Consider the following 27,759-nt stretch of genomic DNA (forward strand, 5'->3'; position numbering starts at 1 on the left):
CCATGGAAACCCATTTCATGAAGCTCCAGACGAACAGTTATTGTGCTGACGTTGCTTCCAGAGATTTGGCATCCTATAATCACTGAGCTCTTCAGTAAGGCCATTCTACTGCCAATGTTTGTCTGTGGAGATTGCATGACTGTGTGCTCGATTTTATAAACCTGTCAGTAACAGGTCTGGCTGAAATAGCCAAATCTACTAATTGAAGGGGTGTTCACATACATTTGGCCATGTAGTGTACTGTACGTACATTTTGAAACCCCATTGCCCCATGTACACTATCGTAAAAAATTTTGGGGTCACTTATTAATTTCCTTGTTATCCATGAAAACATACATGAAATGAATAGGAAATATAGTCAAGACGTTGACAAGGTTATAAATAATTATTTTTAATTTTTGTGTCCTTCAAACTTTTCTTTGGTGAAAGAATCCTCCATTTGCAGCAATTACAGCCGTGCAGACCTTTGGCTTTCTAGTTGTCAATTTGTTGAGGTAATCTGAAGAGATTTCACCTGTTGCTTCCTGAAGCACCTCCCACATGTTGGATTGGCTTGATGGGCACTTATTACGTACCATACGGTGAATCTGCTCCCACAACAGCTCAAAAGGGTTGAGATCCGGTGACTGTGCTGGCCACTCCATTATAGACAGAATACCAGCTGACTGCTTCTTCCCTAAATAGTTCTTGCATAGTTTGGAGCTGTGCTTTGGGTCATTGTCCTGTTGTAGGAGGAAATTGGCTCCAATTAAGGGTATGGCATGGCGTTGCAAAATGGAGTGATAGCCTTCCTTCTTCAAGATCCCTTTTACCCTGTACAAATCTCCCACTTTACCACCTCCAAAGCACCCCCAGACCTTCACATTGCCTCCACCATCCTTGACAGATGGCGTCAAGCACTCCTCCAGCATCTTTTCGTTTTTTCTGCGTCTCACGAATGTTCTTCTTTGTGATCTGAACACCTCAAACTTAGATTCGTCTGTCCATAACACTTTTTTCCAATCTTCCTCTGTCCAGTGTCTGTGTTCTTTTGCCCATCTTAATCTTTTCTTTTTATTGGCCAGTCTGAGATATGGCTTTTTCTTTGCAACTCTGCCTAGAAGGCCAGCATCCCGGAGTCGCCTCTGCATTGTTGACGTTGAGACTGGTGTTTTGCGGTTAATATTTAATGAAGATGCCAGTTGAGGACTTGTGAGGCGTCTGTTTCTCAAACTAGATACTCTAATTTATCACTCCAGTGTTAATCTGCTAAATTGTAATTATTCGCTCCTATGGCCTATTTATTGCCTACCTCCTCATGCTTTTTGCACACAATGTATATAGACTCATTTTTAATTTTTTTCCTACTGTGTTATTGACTTGTTTATTGTTTACTCCATGTGTAACTCGGTGTTGTTGTCTGTTCACACTGCTATGCTTTATCTTGGCCAGGTCGCAGTTGTAAATGAGAACTTGTTCTCAACTAGCCTACCTGGTTAAATAAAGGTGAAATAAAAATGTTTTTAAAAATGTACTTGTCCTCTTGCTCATCTGTGCACCGGGGCCTCCCACTCCTCTTTCTATTCTGGTTAGAGCCAGTTTGCGTTGTTCTGTGAAGGGAGTAGTACACAGCATTGTACGAGATCTTCAGTTTCTTGGCAATTTCTCGCATGGAATAGCCTTCATTTCTATAAACAATAATAGACCACTGAAGTTCAGAAGAAAGTTATTTGTTTCTGTCCATTTTGAGCTTGTAATCAAACCCACAAATGCTGATGCTCCAGATACTCAACTAGTCGAAAGAAGGTCAGTTTTATTGCTTCTTTAATCAGAACAAGTTTTCAGCTGTGCTAACATAATTGCAAAATGTTTTTTTAATGATCAATTAGCCTTTTAAAATAATAAACTTGGATTAGCTAACACAGCGTGCCATTGGAACACAGGAGTGATGGTTGCTGATAAATGGCCTCTGTAGATATTCCATTTTTAAAAATCTGCCGTTTCCAGCTACAATAGTCATTTACAACATTAACAATGTCTACACTGTATTTATAATCAATTTGATGTTATTTTAATGGACTTTTTTTTTTTAATTTTCATTAAAAAACAAGGACATTTCTAAGTGACCCTAAAACTTTTGAACGGTAGTGTATGTAAATGCTATAATTACAAGACACATGACTTCCCACTTGCAATTTGCCAAAAGGCACCTAAAGGACTCTCAAACCATGAAAAACAAGATTCTCTGGTCTGTTGAAACCAACATTTAACTCTTTGGCCTGAATACCAAGCGCCACGTCTGGAAGCCTGGCCCCATTCCCTAAGGTGGTGAAGCATGGTGGTGGCAGCATCATGCTGTGGGGATATTTTTCAGCAGCAGGGACTGGGAGACTAGTCAGGATAAAGGGAAAGATTAACGGAGCAAAGTACAGAGAGATCCTTGATGAAAACCTGCTCCAGAGCACTCAGGACCTCAGACTGGGGGCAAAGGTTCACCTTCCAACACGACAACAACCCTAGCACACAGCCAAGACAACGCAGAAGTGGCTTCAGGACAAGTTTCTGAATGTCCTTGAGTGGCCCAGCCAGAGTCCGGACTTGAACCCGATCGAACATGTCTGGAGAGACCTGAAAATAGCTGTGCAGCAATGCTCCCCATTCAAACTGACAGAGCTTGAGAGGATTTGCAGAGAAGAATAAGAGAAAGTCCCCAAATACAGGTGTGCCAAGCTTGTAGCATCATACCCAAGACGACTCAAGGCTGTAATCGCTGACAAAGGTTCTTCAACAAAGTACTGAGTAAAGGGTCTGAATACTTATGTAAATATAATATTTCTGTTTTTTTAAAGAAATTTGCCAACAAAACCCCAAAACATGGTTTTGCTCTGTCATTATGTGTGTAGATTAATGGGGGGGGGGGGGGACTATTTAATCAATTTTAGAATAAGGCTGTAACGTAGCAAAATGTGAAAAAAGTCGAGGGGTCTGAATACTTTCTGAATGCAGAGAGACAGACATTCTGCTGACTTTGTTTGTATCCTCACATTCCTCCATTACTGGTGTGGACAGGCCAACCATCTTAGTATTGGCCTGAGATTCTAAACACAGCACAGATCCACAACTATACTGAACAAAAATATAAATGCAATATGCCACAATTTCAAAGACTTTACTGAGGTACAGTTCATATAAGGAAATCAAGTTGAAATATCTTCATTAGGCCCTAATTTATGGATTTCACGACTGGGCAGGGGCGCTGCCATGGGTGGGCTTGGGAGGGCATAGGCCCACCCACTTGTGAGCCAGGCCTAGCCAATCAGAATGAGTTTTTCCCCACAAAAGGGCTTTATTACAGACAGAAATACTCAGTTTCATCAGCTGTCCGGGTGGCTGGTCTCAGACGATCCCACAGGTGAAGAAGCCGGATGTGGAGATCCTCGGCTGGCGTGGTTACACATGGTCTGCGGTTGTGAGGTCGGTTGGACGTATTGCCAAATTCTCTAAAATGACGTTGGCTGCGGTTAATGGAAGAGAAATGAACATTCAAATCTCTGCCAACAGCTCTGGTGGACATTCCTGCAGTCAGCATGCCAATTGCACATTCCCTCAAAACTTGAGACATATGTGGCATTGTGTTGTATGACAAAACTGCACATTTTAGAGTGGCCTTTGTCCCCAGCACAAGGTACACCTATATAATGATCATGCTGTTTAATCAGCTTGTTGATATGCCACACCTTTCAGGTGGATGGATTATCTTGGCAAAGGTGAAATGCTCACTAACAGGGATGCAAACAAATTTGTACACAACATTGGAGAGAAATAAGCTTTTTGTGCATATGGAACATTTCTGGGATCTTTTATTTCAGCTCGTTTATATTTTTGTTCAGTATAAGATAAGAAAGAAATGGAGAGTGAGGGAGAAAGAAAGAAAGAGAGAGAGAGAGCGATGGAAGAGAGAGAGAGATTATGTTTTTAATCAATGCTCCGTTTAAAGATTCATGGTTTTAAAGATAAGCAGATATCAGTGGTGGATCTAAGAGCCTACAGGCACAAAATCTGTAAACACACTTGTGATGTCATCAATACTTAGTGACAGGGAGGGAGGCATTCATTATATCAGTAGCCAGAGAGGAATACATTCCATCTGAGAAAACACACACATGCTGGCGACACACACACATGACAGCCCGCCCGTACAACGTACACACACACTGGCACAAACAATGCTTTCTACATAAACACACTCCTATGCTTTTGTGTAGACAGACAATAAACAAGAGGCGCTATGCGGTGGGAACGCTCCAGACCTATTTGTTTGTCAGCCACAATAATATTTACTGTATGGTATGCCCTCCTCTACCCTACCTCCACCCCCAACCTCTCTCTCTCTCTCTCTCTCTCTCTCAGCATTCCCATTCTTTCCATCTCTACCACCTATCACCTTGCTTTCCCTCTCTCTTATGACACTTTCTCTATAACTATCTCTCACCCTATCCTCTCTCCTATACTCGCACCTCTCAGGGCTCATCACGAAAGTTAGTTCATGTTTCATGATATTCTTCAAACCATAGCATGGGCACAGCGACCCTTCTCTCATACCCTCTCCAAGGTCAGTGCTTCTGCCCTTAAAGCCAAATCTGTCAGGTTCCATTTTGACGCAGGTCCGCTTCCTGAACAAGTGAGATTTTTATTGTTTCAAGGGACCCGACTCCAGAATCTCACTTCCACAGCCATTTCCTGCTTCCCCTCTGGCAGGAAGTGCTGCTTTGCTTCATTTTTTTTTGGTCTCAGCAATCGGCATCTTTTCCTGGGCCAAATCTGCAATATGCCACAGACTACAAAACTGTGCTTGCGTCGGACCAAGCCTTGATTTCAAAGAAAGAAAAGAATTCCTGTCTGAGAGAAACAGACACACACTCACACACTTGTACCTTTTGCGTCTCACGTTCCGTTAACCTTTCCTGCCGCTCACCCTTGACAGAATGTCCTGAGTGTGTGTTGGCGTGTGTGGTCACCTGCGACCCCCAGCTATGGTGCTACAGCACGTAGGCTTCTCTGTTACCTCAGTAAAGGGTCACATCGCTAGGCTAAACCCCCAAATCACTGGGCCTTTAAACTTACCTCAGGAATAAAAACATGGCTAACCCTAGCAAGTATGGTCTTTTCATTTAACTAATATGTTATTCTATTACTCTGGTGGTTTTGTAACATATCTGTTAACCAATATAAAATGATTACCAGAGAAAATGTGAACCAAATGTTAACCTCTGAACAAATTTTAAATGTACCTTTGATGTAAAAAAAGGTACAAATAATCTATTCAGCATAGATAAAGACTGAGTAATTCAAACTCATAGGTTTTTACAGTCTTTGCAGCCAGTGAGTAGCCTATGGTCTCTACTGAGTTTATACCCAGTCAGTGTGTATGACACGGTGACAGATGAAACACACACTCACTTTATTTTCTGATTCATTGCAGCCACTCTCAATAGCTTTAGCCACATGTTGTGAGTACACATTATGAGTAATTGTTTCGAATATTTATGTGCAGCGTGCGTGCGTGCGTGCGTCTGTCATTTTGTACGCTTAGCATGACAAGTGAAGACTGGATGTCAAACTGACTAATCGTAATCTCAGCTTCAAAGGAAATAGATTGAGAGTGCTCTATCTTGAACATGCTACTGACACACACTTCCCGTTTACCTCCAAAGAGTTCTGGACCGCATCAAATGAACACGAAATACCGTGTTTCCTCTCCTTCTCAGGCACACATTTATCTGAGAAACACATCTCAGATCCCATAACTCTCTCACACGTCCTCATCCACCCAGTTGGAGTCAAAGTCAAACATGATGAAAATCAGCAAATTCACCACGAAATCTAAAATATGATTCATAGACTACATTATGACACGTTTAAGCTCAATACAAAATAGAAAGCAGCAATGGAGAGTCCTCATGTCCTCGTGTCTCATGTCACGTCCTCACACCTAATAAGAATATCAGTGAATACAGCACTCGGCTCTTGCCAGGATGAAGGCAATTGTTTTCACTCACTATATTTCAATGTTTATTCTTTGTGTCGTTGGTTCCATATTTCTGTGTTATACTGTCCTCTATTTTATGTATCGCTGTGCTGAAGTGACTATATGTTTCGGAGGTTTTGAGAGTGACTGTACAGTATGTTTTGGAGGTGTTGACAATGACTACAATCATAACTTATAAAGACCCATCCAACTCCAAATAAAAGCACAATAAAAATGTCCTAAAATGACACCCTCAATGCTTTTGCTTTAACTCGACTTGGAGCAAAAGGTCTCATGCTGCATAAGAGGGCCTAAAATATTGCTGCATAAGAGGGCCTAAAATATTAATTTTAGTGATAAACTAATTTTGGTTGCATTGGGACTATTCATTGGTTGTTATTCCATGTTTTCTGCAACTCTGAACACGAATTGTCTGTATTTTCAGTAATAATGTTGCTATGCTGAATTAGCCTATGTTGTAATGTAATAAAACATTTTGTGTTAAAATCTGATGGTTACAGTCCAGGGTTGGGGTCAATTCGAATTGATGGGAGTCAATTCAGGAAGTAAACTGAAATTCAATAATTGAAACAATGTAATATATTTTCAATGATTTCTTAATTATTAAACAAAAGTTGAAGCTGTAAATTCAAATCACTTCATTGGACGCTTTTTCTTGTTCCCTCAAAACTGTCCGTAGGCAGAGAATGCTTCAAAAGGTGATTCACATAGCAGTTTGAGCAGGATGGAGAGTGTTTGTGCAGTAGAACGGTTTAATCAGCGCGAAACACTCACAGGAATTCCGGTTTGGGATTGTCCATCCAATTCCTGCGTTCCACAGGAAGCTCTGCATAAAAAGCAACTGAAAAACGCCCAAAGGCATTCCATTTTTCGTCAGTCGGTTCACGGGGAGCATCTAGAAATTAACCGTTGAGGTTTTGTTCTAATAAAAAACCGTGGGTACGGGTTTAAAAGAAATTGTGTAACGATGGAAGATTATTCTAAACTGCCTGCCAAGTGGTCGGGGTTGGTTCATATGGCAGCCTCCATTCATCGCGCGCGCAGAGACGCACAACCACATGAACTCATACTGAGGGGTAAGGAGAGTTTATTTTTTCATTGATCTAAAAAAGCAGAATTTATTATAATTTCATTCACTTTTGAAGAATAAATATATACATCTTTTAACTTGTTTGAGATGTTTGAGTGTGATTTGAATGGTTTAATTGAGCCATCCTTACTGCCAGCAGTAAAATGACATTCAGGCCTATTTGGATGTAGCCTGATATTAGACATACATAACCTAACCTTACCCTGGTTCAAAGATGCCACTTATAACTCCCATCAGGGCCGGCTCTAGGGCGCTCATCAGGGCCTTTTGGGGGCCCTAAGTGAGAGTTGGTTGGGGTGCCCCACACCTCACTGCAAAACATTTCAGTGGCCCCCCTCATGATGGTGGAGAAAAACTATTTCTGCAATTCTACACATGGGGTGTAAAGGGGTGCCATGGGGTGTAAAGAAAATGTTACAGTTTTAAAGGTGCAATATGCAGAAATCGCTCTGACATTTCCTGGTTGTTAAAATTCTAATAGTTTACCTAATTTCTGTATATGTGACAAAACAAGCAATGTATCGTGTAGAGAATCATTGTACTATCTAAACCGCTGTGAAATATATTTTCAACAACCAAAAATATTGTATTTTCAGCTGTTTGAAGCTGGTGTAAAAAAATGAAAGTAAAAGATGCAAAAACGAAACTCAAGAAAGGGAAACATAGAAATAGTGCACATAGAACACATTTACTGCTTCTTAGACTTGCTTTCAATGAGAATGACATATCTATAACTCACATTTCTATATGAATTTGGTAGGGTTGCCAAAAAGTAACATATTGCAGCTTTAACGCAAGTTTTCTGCAATTCGACAAATCTTGCCATGGGGCGAAGAGAAAACTTGCAATTTTACAATGTCCTGCGCTCTCTTTCACTTCAAATGTCATGCAATTCTACTCATTTTGCCATGGGGCAGAGAGAACATTTTAGCAGTTTAACAGCTAATTTCCTGCAATTCTACACATTTTTCCATCGGGTGGAGAAAACTTGATGCAGTTTTAAAGCTAATTTCCTGCAATTCTACACATTTTGTAATGACTTATGCCATATTGATATGATGTCTGAGTGAGAATGACAAATAAAATCAATGTGGGCCCCTTGGAAGTCAGGGCCCTTGGTATTCAGCCATTATTACTACAAGTTTAGATAGCTGGCTAGCTAGACTAATGCTGTGTTCACATGCTATAAATTATAGGAAGCTCCTAGTTCCCAGTGGGAAATTTCACTTGAACTACCAATCTAGAAATGTTTAACTGGCATGGCTAATTGAGTGACTGTCAGTGACTGAGATAACAAGTGAAAAACTGCTGGTGCACAACCAAATTTCCAAATTGAACCTGGTGTATTCTACTATTCTTACTCTCACCAGTAAATTGAGCCCCCGACTGAGTTTTATGCCTAAAACCGCTTATGACTGGAACCGGCCCCGACTCCCATAGCAATGGAATCCATTCAGATCAAGCCACAGCCAACTATGATAGAATTCTAAACTATCCAGTCACATTAAACATATTAGGCTAGGCTACTTTCTTTGCATGCATGAAAATTATATTAGCATATTATTGATTATCAGCTGATTTCAAAAATATATAAATGCTTTTGTTAAATGCCTGTTGTAGTCAAAAACGTGATATTAATCTGTTTTATATATATTTCCACACTATGAGGTTGGAATAACATTGTGAAAATGATGATAATGCCCTTTTGGTGTAAGAGCTGTTTGAAACGACTGCCTGAAATTTCTGCCTGTTTTGGTGGGATGGAGTTTTGGCCTGCCTGGTGACATCACTTTGCGGTTAATTAGTTAATAGACCAATAAAAAAGGGAGTTCCAACACTCTCTGCCAATAACACCCCTCCCCACTCAGACCACTCCCAGACAGTCCTAGCAAAATCATTGCTTGAGAAATTGCCCTTTGCTAAGCAGCAATTATTATCTATTTTTTTAACCGAAATCACAGTACGGTACTTAATTGTTACCCAGAAAATATTTGATATTGAGATCTCCGTATGCTGACGTCACGAAGGGTGCCCCCCCCCTCAACCCGTCGCAATCGTGGGACACCCAGCTGGCTCGAGCTAGAGGAGGTGCTGTTTTGGATAGGCTACCTACCCCCAATGCGCGCTTTGACGTTAGGCTACTCATAGAGACCGAACCTGCATGTGGGCTGACTGAGTGAGATACTACTACTAGGCTATAAACACAAGAAGACTCATATGGGATGCTTACTACTCAAGCGAGTGGAATATAAAAGGAACCACAACTTTCTGTTGAGGATTTCGTCGTATACCGAAAGGGTTTTCTGTTTTGCTGGGAATTTTGGTAAATTTTGGTAAAGGGAACAGTGCGTGGCTACTTGGCTGCACATGGAACAGTTGTGACTTTTGTGATTGGATTTGACATTTTACAAAAAAGATCAGTGGAAAAGTATTCAGAGAACTTGCTTGTGAGTTGCACGTTTTTATTTCTTTTCAGTCAATTACGCACATTTAAAACCAGTATGCATGCACTCACCTCAATTTCGTTTTGATATGGACATAGGCTGCATGCTACAGATTTTTTGGGGGAAATAATTGAGTTGCACTGTGACTATTAATCAATATCGATAACTTTAGCTTATTGTTGTATTGAGAAGAGGATAGGATGTCATTTTCTCTCGCTCTGTGTGTGTGTGCGTCTGTGCCCACGTAAGTGCATGCGTGCATGTATGCAAGAGTGAGAAAGAAAGAAAGAAAGAAAGAGAGAGAGAGAGAGAGAGAGAGAGAGAGAGAAAGAGCAAGAGCATCTCTGGCTGAGGCAAGTTTGCGGTGTGTGATCTAATGATTAAAGTATTGTAAAACACTGCCGTCTTTTGGCCACTGTAAGAAATGTGTCACTTGTGCCAACTGCTTTATTATCATGATGCATTGACTAGACCAGGGCAACGAGGGCGCATGCTCTATCCATTTACTGTTTTGGCATAGCTGGTCTTGAATTTGACTACCAATCTCATTTGCAGCAATAACACTATTTTAATTTCTCAGCTAGATCAATATTTAACTGAGCTCAGGGCACTTGATTATCCCATTCACCAGTCCAGGTGTAGCTGTTCAGTTTTGTTTGGCTTGGCCGTGTCTGATTTAACTCAGAGTAGTGTGTTCTCGGCTAGGGAGAGTTTTGGTTAGATGGTGCTTTGTGTGAACTGAGATTCAACCTACGTGAGATATGTGTATTTTAGGGCTCCATTCAGTCAGGGCCGGGAGATACACAGACTTTATCAGTCAGAGTCACGGGCTTTGAATTGCTGTATGTTTCTGCCAGTTTCAAATCCCCACCTCATGCACTCTCACACACATCCCCAGGGTTAATGACATCAACCTCTTAAATCATCCATTCAGGAAGGTAGGGGTGTGTGCTCTTCACCCTAGAACTCACTCTCTTTTTTTCACTGTACCTGGAAACGGCAGTACATGTTTGTGCTGCCCTTGTCCTCCCCACCCTTCCACTACCTCTGAGGAGAGACCCTCAGACACAGTGGTGGTAATCGGTCTTCCCACCCACCCCACCTCCATAGCCCCTCCTTTGGCCCAACCTTGGTAACCCCCTGACAGGCACATTGTGTAAGCTGATCCTACTGTCTGGTCTGTAGCCATTAGAGAGATATCCTCCCCTCTACACAGGGCTCCATAGAGCCTCACCCCTTTTCAGACACACACTTAGACAGATAGACAGACAGACACAGCCTCCAGGTCTCCTCTGCACTTCACTCTCAAACACTATCATCATCTGTCTGTCTGTCAGCATAGACCTCATTGCACCCTCTCTAGCTGGGTGGGGTCACCTGAGGCTGGGATACAACCAGGACGAGAGAGGTGGAAGGGGGCACTGAGATATTGGGTTATGTATGGGGAAAGGGAAAGTGTTTTTTAATGGATCTTCATTGCCTGGATGACTTTCCCATTTAGTTCTTTATCACCTGTGGAGTGTCATGTTGAGTCTGTTGTACAGGTAGAGTGAACCCAGGCATTAGCTGCTTGGCTCAATGTATTTCTAGAGAGGATTATGTTTGTAAAAAATATTGTATGGGAGTGCCAGAGTTGTGGATTCAATATATTAATCCCCAAAATCACTCTTTGGCTTCCAAGCAAACAACTATTTCTTCAACCAGTGTGACACCCATTCTACCAATTTAAAGTCAGCATAGATATATGCAGATAGACAGTACCAGTCAACTTTGGACACACCTACTCATTTTTCTTTATTTTTTAAATGTTCTACATTGTAGAATAATAGTGAAGACATCAAACTATGAAATAACACATATGGAATCATGTAGTAACCAAAGAAGTGTTAAACAAATCAAAAAATATATTTTATATTTGAGATTCTTAAAAGTAGCCACCCTTTGCCTTGATGACAGCTTTGTACACTCTTGGCATTCTCTCTTCCACAAATTAACTATCTTCTGTATACCAACCCTACCTTGTCACAACACAACTGATTGGCTCAAACGCATTAAGAAGAAAAGAAATTCCACAAGTTACCTTTTAACAAGTTACACCTGTTAATTGAAATGCATTCCAGGTGACTACCTCATGAAGCTGGTTGAGAGAATGCCAAGAGTGTGCAAAGCTGTCATCAAGGCAAAGGGTGGCTACTTTGAATAATCTCAAATATAAAATATATTTTGATTTGTTTTACACTTTTTTTGGTTACTACATGATTCCATATGTGTTATAATATGGTTTTGATGGCTTCACTATTATTCTACAATGTAGAAAATAGTAAAAAATAATGAAAAACCCTTGAATGAGTATCCAATCTTTTGACTGGTACTGTATCTCGCCCAGAGAGGTTGTTACTGTATATGTCCTGTACTGTATTCCCTTTAGGGAGTGTGAATCAGACTATTGGAAGCAGTAACCAGTCTCAAATCCTTACATTACCTACAATCTAATCATCAGCGTTACGGCCTGCCAGCAACAAGGCAAAGCTGTGATAGCTGCACACCCTAAGGTCTTCTTTGATACTTCAGAATTTCATTGATCTACTCTAAAGATAAGGGACACAAACACATGCATGCGCACACACACACACACACACACACACACACACACACACACACACAAGCCCCTGTCTCCCAAAGTGTCCCCCTGCAGAGCAGACTGTAGTTATTGGCTATACAGGGATTGTAACATACTCTGTTTCACGGATACATGGCTCTCTCGGGATATACTGTCTCTGACCATCCAGCTAGCTGGACAGGAATAATCAACTCTCAGGGAAGAAGAAAGGCGGGGGAGTATGTTTGATGGTTAACTACTCATGGTGTGATTGTGATAACAAACAGAAACTCAAGTCCTTTCGTTCACCCGACCTAGAATACCTCACAATCAAATTCCAACCGTATTACCTCCCAAGAGAATTATCTTCGGTTGTAGTCACAGCCGTGTATATTCCCCCTCATGCCGATACCACGACGGCCCTCAAAGAACATCACTGGACTTTATGCAAACTGGAAAACACATATATTGTAGCTGGGGATTTTAACAAAGCAAATTTGAGGACAAAGCTACCGAAGTTCTACCAACACATTGGCTGTAGCACCCGCTCTGAGAAAATAGACCACTGCTACTCAGCTTTTCGAAATGCCTACAAGGCCCTCCCCAGCCCTCTCTTTGGCAAATCTGATCACGACTTCATTTTGCGCCTCCCTTCCTATAGGCAGAAACTCAAACAGGAAGTTATATGATCTGGGTAGCCTCTGAGCATAACATTGACGAATACACGGATACGGTGACTGAGTTTATCAGGAAGTATATAGGAGATGTTGTACCCACTGTGACTTTTTAAAATAATTTTTTTATTTTACCCCCTTTTCTCCCCAATTTTCGTGGTATCCAGTTACTAGTAATTACTATCTTGTCTCATCGCTACAACTCCCGTACGGGCTCGGGAGAGATGAAGGTCGAAAGCCATGCGTCCTCCGAAACACAACCCAACCAAGCCGCACTGCTTCTTAACACAGCGCGCCTCCAACCCGGAAGCCAGCCGCACCAATGTGTCGGAGGAAACACCGTGCACCCGGCTCCCTTGGTTAGCGCGCACTGCGCCCGGCCCGCCACAGGAGTCGCTGGTGCGCGATGAGACAAGGATATCCCTACCGGCCAAACCCTCCCTAACACGGACGACGCTAGGCCAATTGTGCGTTGCCCCACGGACCTCTCGGTCGCGGCCGGCTGCGACAGAGCCTGGGCGCGAACCCAGAGTCTCTGGTGGTGCAGCTAGCGCTGCAATGCAGTGCCCTAGACCACTGCGCCACCCGGGAGTCCTCACTGTGACTTTTAAAACCTACCATAACCAGAAACCGTGGATAAATGGCAGCATTCGCGCAAAACTGAAAACGTGAACCACCGCATTTAACCATGTCAAGGTGACTGGGAATATGACAGAATACTTACAGTGTAGTTATTCCCTCCGTAAGGCAATCAACCAGGCAAAACGTCAGTATAGAGACGGAATGGAGTCGCAATTAAACGGCTCAGACACGAGACGTATGTTGCAGTGTCTACAGACAATCACGGACTACAAAGTGAATACCTGCCACATCGCGGACAAGAACTGTGGGCTCTCCTGCTCCGTGGCCAACGTGAGTAAGACATTTAAGCGTGTTAACCCTCACAAGGCTGCCAGCCCAGACAGCATCCCTAGCCGCGTCCTCAGAGCATGCTTCTGCTGTCCCCACTTGCTTCAAGATGTTCACCATTGTTCCTGTACCCAAGAAAGCAAAGGTAACTGAATTAAATGACTATCACCCCGTAACGCTGGCTCATGTCATCATGAAGTGCTCTGAGAGGCTAGTTAACCTCTCTAGGGTACGTGGGACGGCAGCGTCCCACCTCTACAACAGCCAGTGAAACTGCAGGGCGCCAAATTCAAAACAACAGAAATCCCATAATTAAAATTCCTCAAACATACATGTATTTTACACCATTTTAAAAATACACTTGTTGTAAATCCAGCCACAGTGTCCGATTTCAAAAAGGCTTTACGACGAAAGCAAACCAAACGATTATGTTTGGTTGAGTACCTATTCCTAGAATAACACAGCCATTTTTCCAACAAAGAGAGGATTCACAAAAAGCAGAAATATAGATCAAATTAATCACTAACCTTTGATGATCTTCATCAGATGACACTCATAGGACTTCATGTTACACAATACATGTATGTTTTGTTCGGTAAGTTCATATTTATATCCAAAAATCTGAGTTTACATTGGCGCGTTACGTTCAGAAGTTCCAAAACATCCGTTGATTTTGCAGAGAGCCACATCAATTTACAGAAATACTAATTATAAATGTTGATGAAAATACAAGTGTTATGCATGGAATTTTAGATGCACTTCTCCTTAATGCAACCGCTGTGTCAGATTTCAAAAAAGCTTTACGGAAAAAGCAAACCATGCAATAATCTGAGGTCGGCGCTCAGAGCCCAATCAATACAAAAATATATCCGCCATATTGTGCAGTCAACAAAAGTCAGAATTAACATTATAAACATTCACTTACCTTTGATGATCTTCGTCAGAATGCACTCCCAGGAATCCCAGTTCCACAATAAATGTTTGTTTTGTTTGATAATGTCCATCATTTATGTCCAAATTCCTCCTTGTTGTTCTAGCGTTCAGTACACTTTCCAAACTCACGACGCGCGGGCAAGTCCAGCGGAAAGTACTGACGAAAAGTTTCAAAAGTTATATTACAGTCCGTAAAAACATGACAAACGAAGTATTGAATCAATCTTTAGGATGTTTTTAACATAATTCTTCAATAATGTTCCAACCGGAGTATTCCTTTGTCTTCAGAAGTGCGATGGAACAGAGCTCACTCTCACGTGAACGCGCATGGTCAGCGCATGTTCAGCTCATGGTAGACCTTACTCAATCCCCTCTCATTTGGCCCCACTTCACAGTAGAAGCATCAGACAAGGTTCTAAAGACTGTTGACATCTAGTGGAAGCCTTAGGAAGTGCAACATGACCCATATCCCACTGTATCTTCATTAGGAGCTGAGTTGAAAATCGACCAACCTCAGATTTCCCACTTCCTGGTTGGATTTTTTCTCAGGTTTTTGCCTGCCATATGAGTTATGTTATACTCACAGACATCATTCAAACCATTTTAGAAACTTCAGAGTGTTTTCTATCCAGATCTACTAATAATATGCATATATTAGCAACTGGGACTGCATATTCTAGCTTTTATGGCTGAGTAGCAGGCCGTTATTCTGGGCACGCTTTTCATCCGGACGTGAAAATACTGCCCCCTACCCCAAAGAAGTTAAGGAACATATCACCTCTACCTTACCTGACACCCTAGACCCACTTCAATTTGCTTACCGCCCCACTAGATCCACAGACAATGCAATCGCCATTGCACTGCACACTTTCCTATCCCATCTGGACAAGAGGAATACCTATGCAAGAATGCAGTTCATTTACTATAGCTCAGCCTTCAACACCACAGTACCCTGCAAGCCTATCATTAAGCTCGGGGCCCTGGGTCTGAACCCGCCCTGTGCAACTGTGTCCTGGACTTCCTGATGGGGCGCCCCCAGGTGGGGAAGGTAGGAAACAACACCTCCACTTCACTGATCCTCAACACAGGGACCCCACAACGCTGCATGCTCAGCCCCCTCCTGTACTCCCTGTTCACCCATGACTGCGTGGCCACGCACGCCTCCAACTCAATCATCAAGTTTGCAGACGACAACAATGACAAGACAGCCTACAGGGTAGAGGTGAGGGGGTGTGGTGCCAGGAAAATAACCTCTCACTCAATATTGACAAAATAGAGGAGCTGATCATGGACTTCAGGAGACAGCAGAGGGAGCACGCCCTTATCCATATCGACGGGACCGCAGTGGAGCAGGTGGAAAGTTTCAAGTTCCTCAGCGTACACACCACTAACGATCTGAAGGAGTTCACCCACACGGACAGTGTGGTGAAGAAGGCGCCACAGCGCCTCTTCAACCTCAGGAGGCTGAAGAAATTTGGCTTGGCACCTAAAACCCTCACAAACTTTTACAGAAGCACAACTGACAGCATCATGTCGATCTGTATCACCGCCTGGGAAACTACCTGCTCTCCAGGACATCTACAGCACCCGATGTCACAGGAAAGCCAAAAAGATCATCAAGGACAACAACCACCCGAGCCACTGCATGTTCACCCCGCTATCATCCAGAAGGCGAGGTCAGTACAGGTGCATCAAAGCTGGGACCAAGAGACTGAAAAACAGCTTCTATCTCAAGGCCAGCAGACTTTTAAATAGCCATCACTAGGAGGCTTCCACCCGGTTACGTAACCCTGCACCTTAAAGTATGCTGCCCTATATACATTGCTCAAATAAATAAAGGGAACACTTAAACAACACAATGTAACTCCAAGTCAATCACATTTCTGTGAAATCAAACTGTCCACTTAGGAAGCAACACTGATGGACAATAAATTTCACATGCTGTTGTGCAAATGGAATAGACAAAAGGTGGAAATTATAGGCAATTAGCAAGACACCCCCAATAAAGGAGTGGTTCTGCAGGTGGTGACCACAGACCACTTCTCAGGTCCTATGCTTCCTGGCTGATGTTTTGGTCACTTTTGAATGCTGGCGGTGCTTTCACTCTAGTGGTAGCATGAGACGGAGTCTACAACCCACACAAGTGGCTCAGGTAGTGCAGCTCATCCAGGATGACACATCAATGCGAGCTGTGGCAAGAAGGTTTGCTGTGTCTGTCAGCGTAGTGTCCAGAGCATGGAGGCGCTACCAGGAGACAGGCCAGTACATCAGGAGACGTGGAGGAGGCCGTAGGAGGGCAACAACCCAGCAGCAGGACCGCTACCTCCGCCTTTGTGCAAGGAGGAGCACTGCCAGAGCCCTGCAAAATGACCTGCAGCAGGCCACAAATGTGCATGTGTCAGCATATGGTCTCACAAGGGGTCTGAGGATCTCATCTCGGTACCTAATGGCAGTCAGGCTACCTCTGGCGAGCACGTGGAGGGCTGTGCGGCCCCACAAAGAAATGCCACCTAAAAATTGTAGACCTCCACAAGTCTGGTTCATCCTTGGGAGCAATTTCCAAATGCCTGAAGGTACCACGTTAATCTGTACAAACAATAGTACGCAAGTATAAACACCATGGGACCACGCAGCCGTCATACCGCTCAGGAAGGAGAGGCGTTCTGTCTCCTAGAGATTAACGTACTTTGGTGCGAAAAGTGCAAATGAATCCCAGAACAACAGCAAAGGACCTTGTGAAGATGCTGGAGGAAACACGTACAAAGTATCTATATCCACAGTAAAACGAGTCCTATATCGACATATAGCGACAGTAAAACGAGTCCTATATCGTCCTATATCGACAAGGCCGCTCAGCAAGGAAGAAGCCACTGCTCCAAAACCGCCATATAAAAGCCAGACTACGGTTTGCAACTGCACATGGGAACAAAGATTGTACTTTTTGGAGAAATGTCCTCTGGTCTGATGAAACAAAAACAGAACTGTTTGGCCATAAGGACCATCATTATGTTTGGAGGAAAAAGGGGGATGCTTGCAAGCCAAAGAACACCATCCCAACCATGAAGCACGGGGGTGGCAGCATCATGTTGTGGGGGTGCATTGCTGCAGGAGGGACTGGTGCACTTCACAAAATAGATGGCATCATGAGGCAGGAAAAGTATGTGGATATATTGAAGCAACATCTCAAGACATCAGTCAGGAAGCTTGGTCACAGATGGGTCTTCCAAATGGACAATGACCGCAAGCATACTTCCAAAGTTGTGGCAAAATGGCTTAAGGACAACAAAGTCAAGGTATTGGAGTGGACATCACAAAGCCTTGACCTCAATCCTATAGAAAATTTGTGGGCAGAACTGAAAAAGCGTGTGCGAGCAAGGAGGCCTACAAACCTGACTCCGTTACACCAGCTCTGTCAGGAGGAATGGGACAAAATTCACTCAACTTATTGTGGGAAGCTTGTGGAAGGCTACCCGAAACATTTGACCCAAGTTAAACAACTTAAAGGCAATGCTACCAAATACTAATTGAGTGTATGGAAACTTCTGACCCACTGAGAATGTGATGAAAGAAATAAAAGCTGAAATAAATCATTCTCTCTACTATTATTCTGACATTTCGCATTCTTAAAATAAAGTGGTGATCCTAACTGATCTAAGACAGGGTATTTTTACTAGGATTAAATATCAGGAATTGGGAAAAACTGAGTTTAAATGTATTTGGCTAAGGTGTATGTCAACTTCCGACTTCAACTGTAGACTTTAAATCAATGGACACTTTAATAATGGAACACTAGTCACTTTAATAATGTTTACATATTTTTGCTTTACTCCTCTCATATGTATATACTGTATTCTATTCTACTGCATTTTAGTCTATGCCACTCCGACATTGTTCATTCTAATATTTATGTATTCCTTAATTCCATTCTTTTACTTTTAGGTTTGTGTTTATTGCGTGTTTTGTTTTGAATTGTTAGATATTACTGCACTGTTGGAGCTACAAACACAAGCATTTCGCTACAACCGCAATAACATCTGCTAATCATGTGTATGTGACCAATATGATTTGATTTGATACTCTGCCATAGCTGTGGCGATTTGTGAATGAACACAGGCTGAGTAAGGTTTGCCTGTCGGCTCTCTGGGCGTGGAGCCAGTAGAGGATCAGAGAGACATGCACACTGTCAGCCAGGGCTTAGTCGCACTTCCAGCCTAACGCTGCATCGCAAATGGCTCCCTGTTTCCTATATAGTGCACTACTTTTGCCCAGGGCTCATAGGTTTGTAGTAAAAAGTGGTGCACGGTGCACTGTGTAGAGAATATTTGGGACGCAGGCGAACTCATTGTTACTTTTCAGACTAGCTGCTAGCCCAAGCCCAAGGCCAAGAGCAACCCTTCAGGGTAACATTAGTATAATGCTATAGGCTAGAAGAAAACCCAAGGCCCATGCCTATAGGATCAACTCCAGGTTAACTGTAGTGCCATCGTACTTCTCTCTTAGAGGCTAAATCAACTTTCAGAGTCAGAGTACCCCCTTCTCTTCTGAAGGTTAGCCAAACTCTTGCTATAACTCTCCGTACATCTAACGGAGTAAGGGAGCAAGGAAGAGAGTATGGGCCAGAGCTGGAGGGAGATCTATCTTCACTTTATGTTCTGAGAGACGACCCAATGTGAGTTCAGCCCGGCCTCACACAGGATGTATGTGTGTGTATGTGTGTACATGTTGCCTTGGTGAGGGTGTGGGTCAATAGACAATATAACAGAGCTATAAAAATGTACTGGGTAATGGGGGGGGTTAATGCACCCATGATACCACAACCCATGATGCCACCTCTCTCCCTGTGGCCCTGGCTGTGGTGTGGCGTGACGGATAAACGGTCCTTTACTGACAGGTCATCATTTTGCGACCGTAGGGGTCCAGCGCCAGTCTACATAATGGGGGTTAGCAGGGAATGTTAACATTAACCCAGCAGAGAGAAAGGTCCATGTTTACACACAGACACAGACAAAGACACACACGCACACACACACACAACCTACCACCTTGAGCATCCGACAAACAATCTAGCTCAGACGCAGTGCATAAAGCACAAGCATGGCTCATAGCATCTTTACAGTCAGTCGTGAACTGTGTTCTGAGTGGATGGGGTATAGTAGCCAAAGTGCTAAATCTGATTACTGTACCCCCTACTGCTACCTATCGTCTGAACTCCTTCACTTTTACGGCCGCCGTTTTTAAGAGCAACCACCAAGGAAGCACACTCAAATCTATTTTAACCAAAGCTCGGGGGGTCGTTATACGTCAATAACTGGGTTGATTACGTTAAGCTTTTCAAGATGAGGGGCTCTGTCGTTCATACAAATAGCTGCGATAGGGAGACTAGAGTCACGTAACAAGGGGAAGAGAAAATACATGGCTACATGTTATGAATACAGTGAAAATATGACCTGTGTGAATGTAGTGAATGTTGAACGAGTCATTTGAAGTCAAGTGAAATGAATTTCAGTGCTGGTATGTTAATCACTGCCACATTTTTTATAATACAATGGAGAGAGTCTTACTGTTCCTCTGAGTCCCTGACTTTACCTCTCTCGCTTTCTTTCTCTCTTTCTTTCTCTCTTTCTTTCTCTGCGTGTGCATGTGTGTTTGTGTGTGTGTCTGTCAAAAATCAAATCAAATTTTATTTGTCACATACACATGGTTAGCAGATGTTAATGCGAGTGTAGCGAAATGCTTGCGCTTCTAGTTCCGACCGTGCAGTAATAACCAACAAGTAATCTAACATAACATTTTCACAACAGCTACCTTATACACACAAGTGTAAAGGGATGAAGAATATGTACATAAAGATATATGAATGAGTGATGGTACAGAACGGCATAGGCAAGATGCAGTAGATGGTATCGAGTACCGTATATACATATGAGATGAGTAATGTAGGGTATGTAAACATTATATTAAGTGGCATTGTCCAACTCCATTCCATTACAACGTCAGAATGTAGTAACAGAGCCATACTCTTCACTGCAGATTCAAACTTTGCATAGTATTATAACAGTATGTGTATCAGCTGTTTTAACTCAAAGTATTAAATTGTCCACTTCTGTCCATGTTACACTATCACTCCAGAACTGTATTTGTGGTGCAAAGTCAAGCAGTAAGTCTGTAACTTCGCAACGTGCTCAACCCTACCTGCCCTTTTAAAACGGATTGTTTATGACTAAGCTGTGTAGAGGAGGGTTGAAATCTGGACTTTGAGACTGTTTAATGTCCTCTATCCGGACCTTTGACTGCAGCACTTCATCTAATGGTCTCTAATGCTTTCTAACTCAGGGTAGCTCGGGGTAAAGCTCTTGAGATTTGGAGGAGTGAGAGGGGAGGAGGAGGAGGGTGGCTTTAGTGTTCTCGCTGACACGCCACAGCTAACAGCATGGCCGCGTTCATTGGTCAGAGTGAGTATCTCAAGTGGCCCATATGCTGCTATAGAGATAGAGTACGTTTGCTGGAATGGTGTGGGAACTGATATTAGGAGTGTTTTTAAGAGATGGATTGCCATGAATTTCACATGTGGTCACATGCGGAGTGTTCCAAAAACACGTTTCCATGTGACCACGCGATCTTATGTGAAGTTAATGTGATAGTGTGACGTGTAAAGAAACGCGGTAACGTGGAACTACACGTGAAAATGTGATCACGTGAAATCATGTGAAAACGTGTTTTGGGAACACTTCACCTGTGCTCACTTCACATTAAATATTGTGATTTTCCCACTTGTCAAATCATGTGGTTTTTCCGTAAGGGTGTGTTTGCGTATGTCTGTGGGGGTAACACTGGAAGTCTTCCACATGAGATATGAGAGTGGAGAAGTAAGCTCGCCGTGTCTCTGAACGTATTTCTAACATGGTATCTTTCAAATGTGCAAAATGTTACTATGACCAACTGGGGTTCAAACTAGTCTTCTGTGCATCACAAGTGGAGTGGAAACATCAAGTGGAAATGCATAACACCTAACCTCTGTGTTTGTCTCTCTCTCTGTGTCGCTACAGGTAGCTGGCATCATCCTCCTGGAGGTCAACACAAGGAGCCGTAACAGCAGAGAGAGAGGAAGCCCTGCCACAGCCATTCTCCCCTCCTACTCCCCCTCATCCTCCCTTCTGCCATCAGACTGACAGATAGAGAGAGAGAGAGTGAGGAAAAGAGTGAGGGAAGGTGGGGAAAAAAAGAGGGAGACATGTACCAAACACTCCTCCTCTCTTCCTCTCTCTTCCTCCTCCATGTCACGGCCACTCCACAGTACCACGGTCATCACGGGTAACCGCTCCCTCGTTCCACTTCCTGTGCTTGTTATTGGCTGTCACTCATTGGTCGGTCAGCTTTGGTCCTTGAGACGGCTCGGCTACATGGGTGGCTAGCTTCAGTTACAGACTAGCCACTCACTTAATTGGGAGCTATTTATTTTAAAAGGTTATTTGCTCCTCTTGACATTCTCACCCTGAGTAAATGTGTACTGATTGGCCAGATAACAGTTCTTAGATTATTAGACTTAGGTCAACTCTGAGGAGTTGCAGGTTCTATTTTTGAGATCTCAGTTGATTTTTATAGAGACCAAAACAAAGTAGAGCCCTCGCGAGAGGTCAAAGGGCGATGAAAGGTCAGAGGTGACTCTCAACTCTGACACTTTCATTGGCGATTACATCGGCCAATCAGCATCAATTACATGTCAGCTAACCTCCACTGACACATAGAGACCTCAAGGTCACGTCATCAATTGAGAGTTAAAATGCTTGATGGACTGTTTAGTTTCCAGACTGGTTAAGAGACCACATAGACTGGTTCAGATACCATATAGTAAGGTTGAAATCCAGTCTTAATTAAACTGTCCCCTGATGCAGCACAATCTATAGGTGAATGCTTCAGAGGTAATAGTGTAAGTGGTGTAATTTCACATTTAAACCATGAAGATTCCTGTCAGTAATTTAACTACCAACATTATGTAAATGGTTAATTTGATGTAAAATAATTATGATAATGATGAATTTCATGACTTGGTGTGTAGCTAGCTGTTAAACTAATAGTGACAGACTGATTTAATAACAGAGACAGTCCTCATATGTCCCAAAGAATGCCTCTCCAGTGTGTGCGGTTATACCTGTGTGTGTGGTCTCACCTATGTGTTCCTACGTGTGTGTGCGGTTTAAGGAGGAGGGTGTGTGGCAGAGACGTCCGCCACAGCAGTGTAGTCACGACGACAGAGTCGTTCGTCCAGCCCGTTCACAAGCCCTACATCACCCTGTGTCAGGGGCACCGCTTCTGCAGCACCTACAAGTAAGAGACGTAGCCATGACTGTCACGATCACGATCACTGTTACTATCGCTGTCACTGCAAACATGGTGGCTGACTGTAGCCACTCCTATCTGTCATATCTTTAATCTGAGCCTAGAGGAAAGTCTTTGTCCTCAGGCCTGGAGGGAAGCCAAAGTAATTCCTCTACCCAAGAGTGGTAAAGCGGCCTTTACTGGTTCTAACAGCAGACCTATAAGCTTGCAGCCAGCTCTTAGCAAACTGTTGAAAAAAATGGTGTTTGACCAAATACAATGCTATTTCTCTGTAAACAAATTAACAACAGACTTTCAGCATGCTTATAGAGAAGGGCATTCAACACATACTGCACTGACACAAATAACTGATGATTGGTTGAAATAAATTGATAATAAGAAGATTGTGGGAGCTGTACTGTTAGATTTCAGTGCAGTCTTTGATATTATTGACTATAACCTGTTGTTGAAAAAAGGTTTGCGTTATGGCTTTTCAATCTCTGCCATATTGTGGAGAGCTATCTATCGAATAGAACTCAAAGGGTTATCTTTAACGGAAGCTTCTCTAATATCAAACATGTAAAGTGTGGTGTACCGCAGGGCAGCTCTCTACGCCCTCTATTTTCTATTTTTACCAATGACCTGCAGCTGGCATTAAACAAAGCATGTGTGTCCATGTATGTTGATGATTCAACCATTTACACATCACCAACCACAGCTAATGAAGTCACTGAAACCCTTAACAAAGAGTTCTAGTTTGTTTTGGAATGGGTGGCCAGTAATAAACTGGTCCTGAAAATCTCTAAAACTAAGAGCATTGTATTTGGTACAAAGCCTTCCCTAAGTTCTAGACCTCAGCTGAATCTGGTAATGAATGGTGTGGCTGTTGAACAAGTTGAGGAGACTAAATAACTTGGTGTTACCTTAGATTGTAAACTGTCATGGTCAAAACATATAGATTCAATGGTTGTAAAGATGGGGAGAGGTCGGGCCGTAATAAAGAGATGCTCTGCTTTTTTGACACCACACTCCACAAAGCAAGTTCTGCAGGCTCTAGTTTTGTCTAATCTTGATTATTGTCCAGCCGTGTGGTTGAGAGCTGCAACGAAAGACCTAGTTAAGCTGCAGCTGGCCCAGAACAGAGCAGCACGTTTTGCTCTTCATTGTAATCAGAGGGCTAATATAAATTATACGCATGCCAGTCATTCTTGGCTAAGAGTTGAGGAGAGACTGGCTGCATCACTTCTTTTTATAAGAAACATTAATGTGTTGAAAATCACAAATTGGTTCCATAGTCAATTTACACACAGCTCTGACACACAGACTTACCACATCAGACATGCCACCAGTTTTTTTTTCACAGTCTCCAAATCCAGAACAAATTCAAGAAAGTGTACAGTAATATATAGAGCCGATATTGCGATACTCCGTTCCATCTCATATTGCTCAAATAAACACCAAAATTTGTTTCAAAAACAGATAAAGCAACACCTCACGGCACAACACCTCTCCCCTATTTGACCTAGATAGTTTGTGTGTCTGTATTGATAAGTAGGCTACGTGTGCCTTCATAAAAATGTATGTAGTTCTGTCCTTGAGCTGTTCTTGTCTATTAATGTTCTGTATTCTGTCATTCTGTATTATGTTTCATGTTTTGTGTGGACCCCAGGAAGAGTAGTTGCTGCTTTTGCAACAGCTAATGGGGATCCTAATAAAATACCAATACCTAATCTTATCATAATACCATGCTAATGCCACCACAAGGTCCATATCACTTCCCATTCAACTCTGCCCAAACTACCAAACTGCCAATACATAACCTATTAACTCTGCACGAGCAAGGGCCAACGTCTGGTCTGGTCTCAGCTGTAACATATTTAGCATTGGGTCTATACAGTCTTGCCTCAGCCAACCTCATGCAACGCATTCATCTCTGAGACAGTTGCTACAGTTTATACAATGTTATTCAATGTTTATTTGTTAGTTGGGCTATGCTCTAAAGAAGGTAAAGGGCTCCTAATGTGTTTTGACTGAGAGTTGATGAGCAGAGTAGAGGAGCCTTACCCATCCAGCAGAAGACAAGGCACTGTCCTCTCTCTATCTCTGATTTTGTCTCTCTCTCTCTCTCTCTCTCTCTCTCTCTCTCTCTCTCTCTCTCTCTCTCTCTCTCTCTCTCTCTCTCTCTCCTACTCTCTCTCTCTCTCCTACTCTCTCTCTCTCTCTCTCTCTCTCCTACTCTCTCTCTCTCTCTCTCTCTACCCCCTTGTCTCTATCACGCTAATTTCTTTCTCCCCACTCTCTTGTTCTCTCTCGCTCTCTCTCTCCATGTAGTATACTGTAGAATACTATATCCATCGATCATGTGTAGTACTTACTATATAATTGTGTAGTATAATGTAGTATATCGTAGTAAATACTACAGACTAGGGTTGCACATTTTGGGGAGTATTCAGAGATGAAAACTTTCTGTGGGAATTAACGGGAATTTATGGGAATTAACAGAAATATATGCAAATTCATATTAATACCATTTAAATGTAGATGTTTTTTGCATTGGATATATTTACCATATCATATGGAGACAGAAACATAAAACTTTTACCTTATCATAAGGAGACATAATTGCACATTTTTAAATCCTTCCAATAGAAATTTAAAAAACAATTTAGTAATGAATTGAACTTTAGAAATGAGTTGACTCTTCACATGGGATGATTTCACTGAACAACAAAAAAAAGGGAATATTGAATGATCCCCAATGAGCCATCACATCTCCCAAAAACGTTTTCAACATACAACAGTAAAATTATAGTCTAGAATCTAAAGCTTTGGTGTTCTTCCTCTCAGGCTTCCATGTCTTCTCTCTGGACCTCCTCAATGTCTAGCTATTGAACATCAAACTGAGGCCTCATCTTCACTGTCACTTTCCAACCTTGTTGAGGATGGCTCGTTGTCAAGCTCGAAAAGCCTCAGATTTGCCCGGATGGCCACCAATTTTTCAACCCTTGTATTGGTCAGCCTGATGCGTGCTTTGGTGTGTGTGTTCCCAAACAAGGACCAGTTGCGCTCTGAGGCAGCTGATGTTGGTGGGATTTGGAGGATGACGGAGGCAACAGAGGAAAGAGCCTCAGATCCACAATGTCCCTTCCACCAGGTGGCTGATGAGATATGTTGGCACAACTGCCATATTGCCTCTCCATCCCAAAGCACTTGCTTGGAAGTGTACTTCGCCAGACTGCCAAGAACCTTGCCCATATCCAGGCTAAGGTTATCCAGGCTAATCATGCTTTTTTATGTATTTCAGAACTGCGGTTTCCTCTGCTTGGAGCAACAGTGAAGTGGGCAGGGCAGTACGGATTTCTTCTCTTACACCTGTAAGCAGAGTCTGAACATCAGACAGGATGGCATTGTCTTCCTCAATCCGTGCAATGTCTACTGCTATAGGTTTCAGGAGTTTCAGGCTGCTTACCACTCTCTCCCAAAATACATCATCCAGGAGGATCCTCTTGATGGGGCTGTCCATATCGGCAGACTGTGATATAGACATTTCTTGGAGAGACTTCTTCCCCTCCAGGAGACTGTCAAACATGATGACAACACCACCCCAATGGGTGTTGCGTGGCAGCTTCAATGTGGTGCTCGTATTCTTCTCACTTTGCTTGGTGAGGTATATTGCTGCTATAACTTGATGACCCTTCACATACCTAACCATTTCCTTGGCTTTCTTGTAGAGTGTATCCATTGTTTTCAGTGCCATGATGTCCTTGAGGAGCAGATTCAATGCATGAGCAGCACGGCCAATGGGTGTGATGTGAGGGTAGGACTCCTCCACTTTAGACCAAGCAGCCTTCATGTTCGCAGCATTGTCTGTCACCAGTGCAAATACCTTTTGTGGTCCAAGGTCATTGATGAATGCCTTCAGCTCATCTGCAATGTAGAGACCGGTGTGTCTGTCCCTTGTGTCTGTACTCTTGTAGAATACTCGTTGAGGGGTGGAGATGATGTAGTTAATTATTCTTTGCCCACAAACATTTCGACCACCCATCAGAGATTATTGCAATACAGTCTGCTTTCTCTATGATTTGCTTGACCTTACCTTTAACTCTGTTGAACTTTGCATCCAGCAAATGAGTAGATAAAGCATGTCTGGTTGGAGGGATGTATGCTGGGGGAGGGACATTCAGAAATCTCTTCCAATATACATTGCCCGTGAGCATCAGAGGTGAACCAGTTGCATACACAGCTCGAGCAAGACATTCATCAGCATTTCTATGACTACGTTCCTCCATTGACTCAAAACAACTTCTGATTCCAGGAGGTCCATGAGCTGCTGCTATCGAAAAGGTGTCTGATTCACCATTTTCACCTCTCATAGAAGTGGAGGGACTTTTGTCAGGGGTTGCTTATGGTGAACGCTGAAGGAACTTTATGCACTTGGCCAGATGGTTCTGCATCTTTGTTGCATTCTTCACATATGATTTTGCACAGTATGTGCAAATGTACACATCTTTTCCTTCTACATTAGCTGCAGTGAAATGTCTCCACACATCAGATAGTGCCCGTGGCATTTTCCTGTAAAGATTAGGGAAAAAATTTGTTTAAAAAAAAACAAATACATTTCCATGTACAGATAAATGGTTAAGCAGTTAGATTTGAACAACTCCTTTGTAAGATAAAATGAAACATGTATGGAAACAGGTGAATTAACACTCCTCAGTTAGCAGGCTCAAGAAAGCTAAAAACTAACTAGCGGAAATTGTTAACAA

General features: G+C 42.7%; 1 protein-coding gene across 2 annotated transcripts in view; it reads left to right on the plus strand.

Moving 5' to 3' along the window:
• Positions 1-6,900: 6,900 nt before the first annotated feature.
• LOC129863717 (epidermal growth factor-like protein 7) overlaps positions 6,901-27,759 on the plus strand; it is a 32,476-nt gene continuing 11,617 nt past the window's right edge. Inside the window, exons 1-3 of one of the 2 annotated variants that reach the window (XM_055935911.1) lie at positions 6,901-7,104; positions 21,724-21,988; positions 22,877-23,002. In XM_055935911.1, coding sequence (XP_055791886.1) covers positions 21,909-21,988; positions 22,877-23,002 — 206 coding nt within the window. In that variant the 5' untranslated portion in view covers positions 6,901-7,104; positions 21,724-21,908. Of the gene's footprint in view, positions 7,105-9,146; positions 9,566-21,723; positions 21,989-22,876; positions 23,003-27,759 lie in introns of those variants that run through there. The other variant, XM_055935912.1, reaches the window with a different exon arrangement.

The sequence above is a fragment of the Salvelinus fontinalis genome, chromosome 10 (assembly GCF_029448725.1).
Source record: "Salvelinus fontinalis isolate EN_2023a chromosome 10, ASM2944872v1, whole genome shotgun sequence".
In the NCBI taxonomy this organism is placed as follows: domain Eukaryota; kingdom Metazoa; phylum Chordata; class Actinopteri; order Salmoniformes; family Salmonidae; genus Salvelinus; species Salvelinus fontinalis.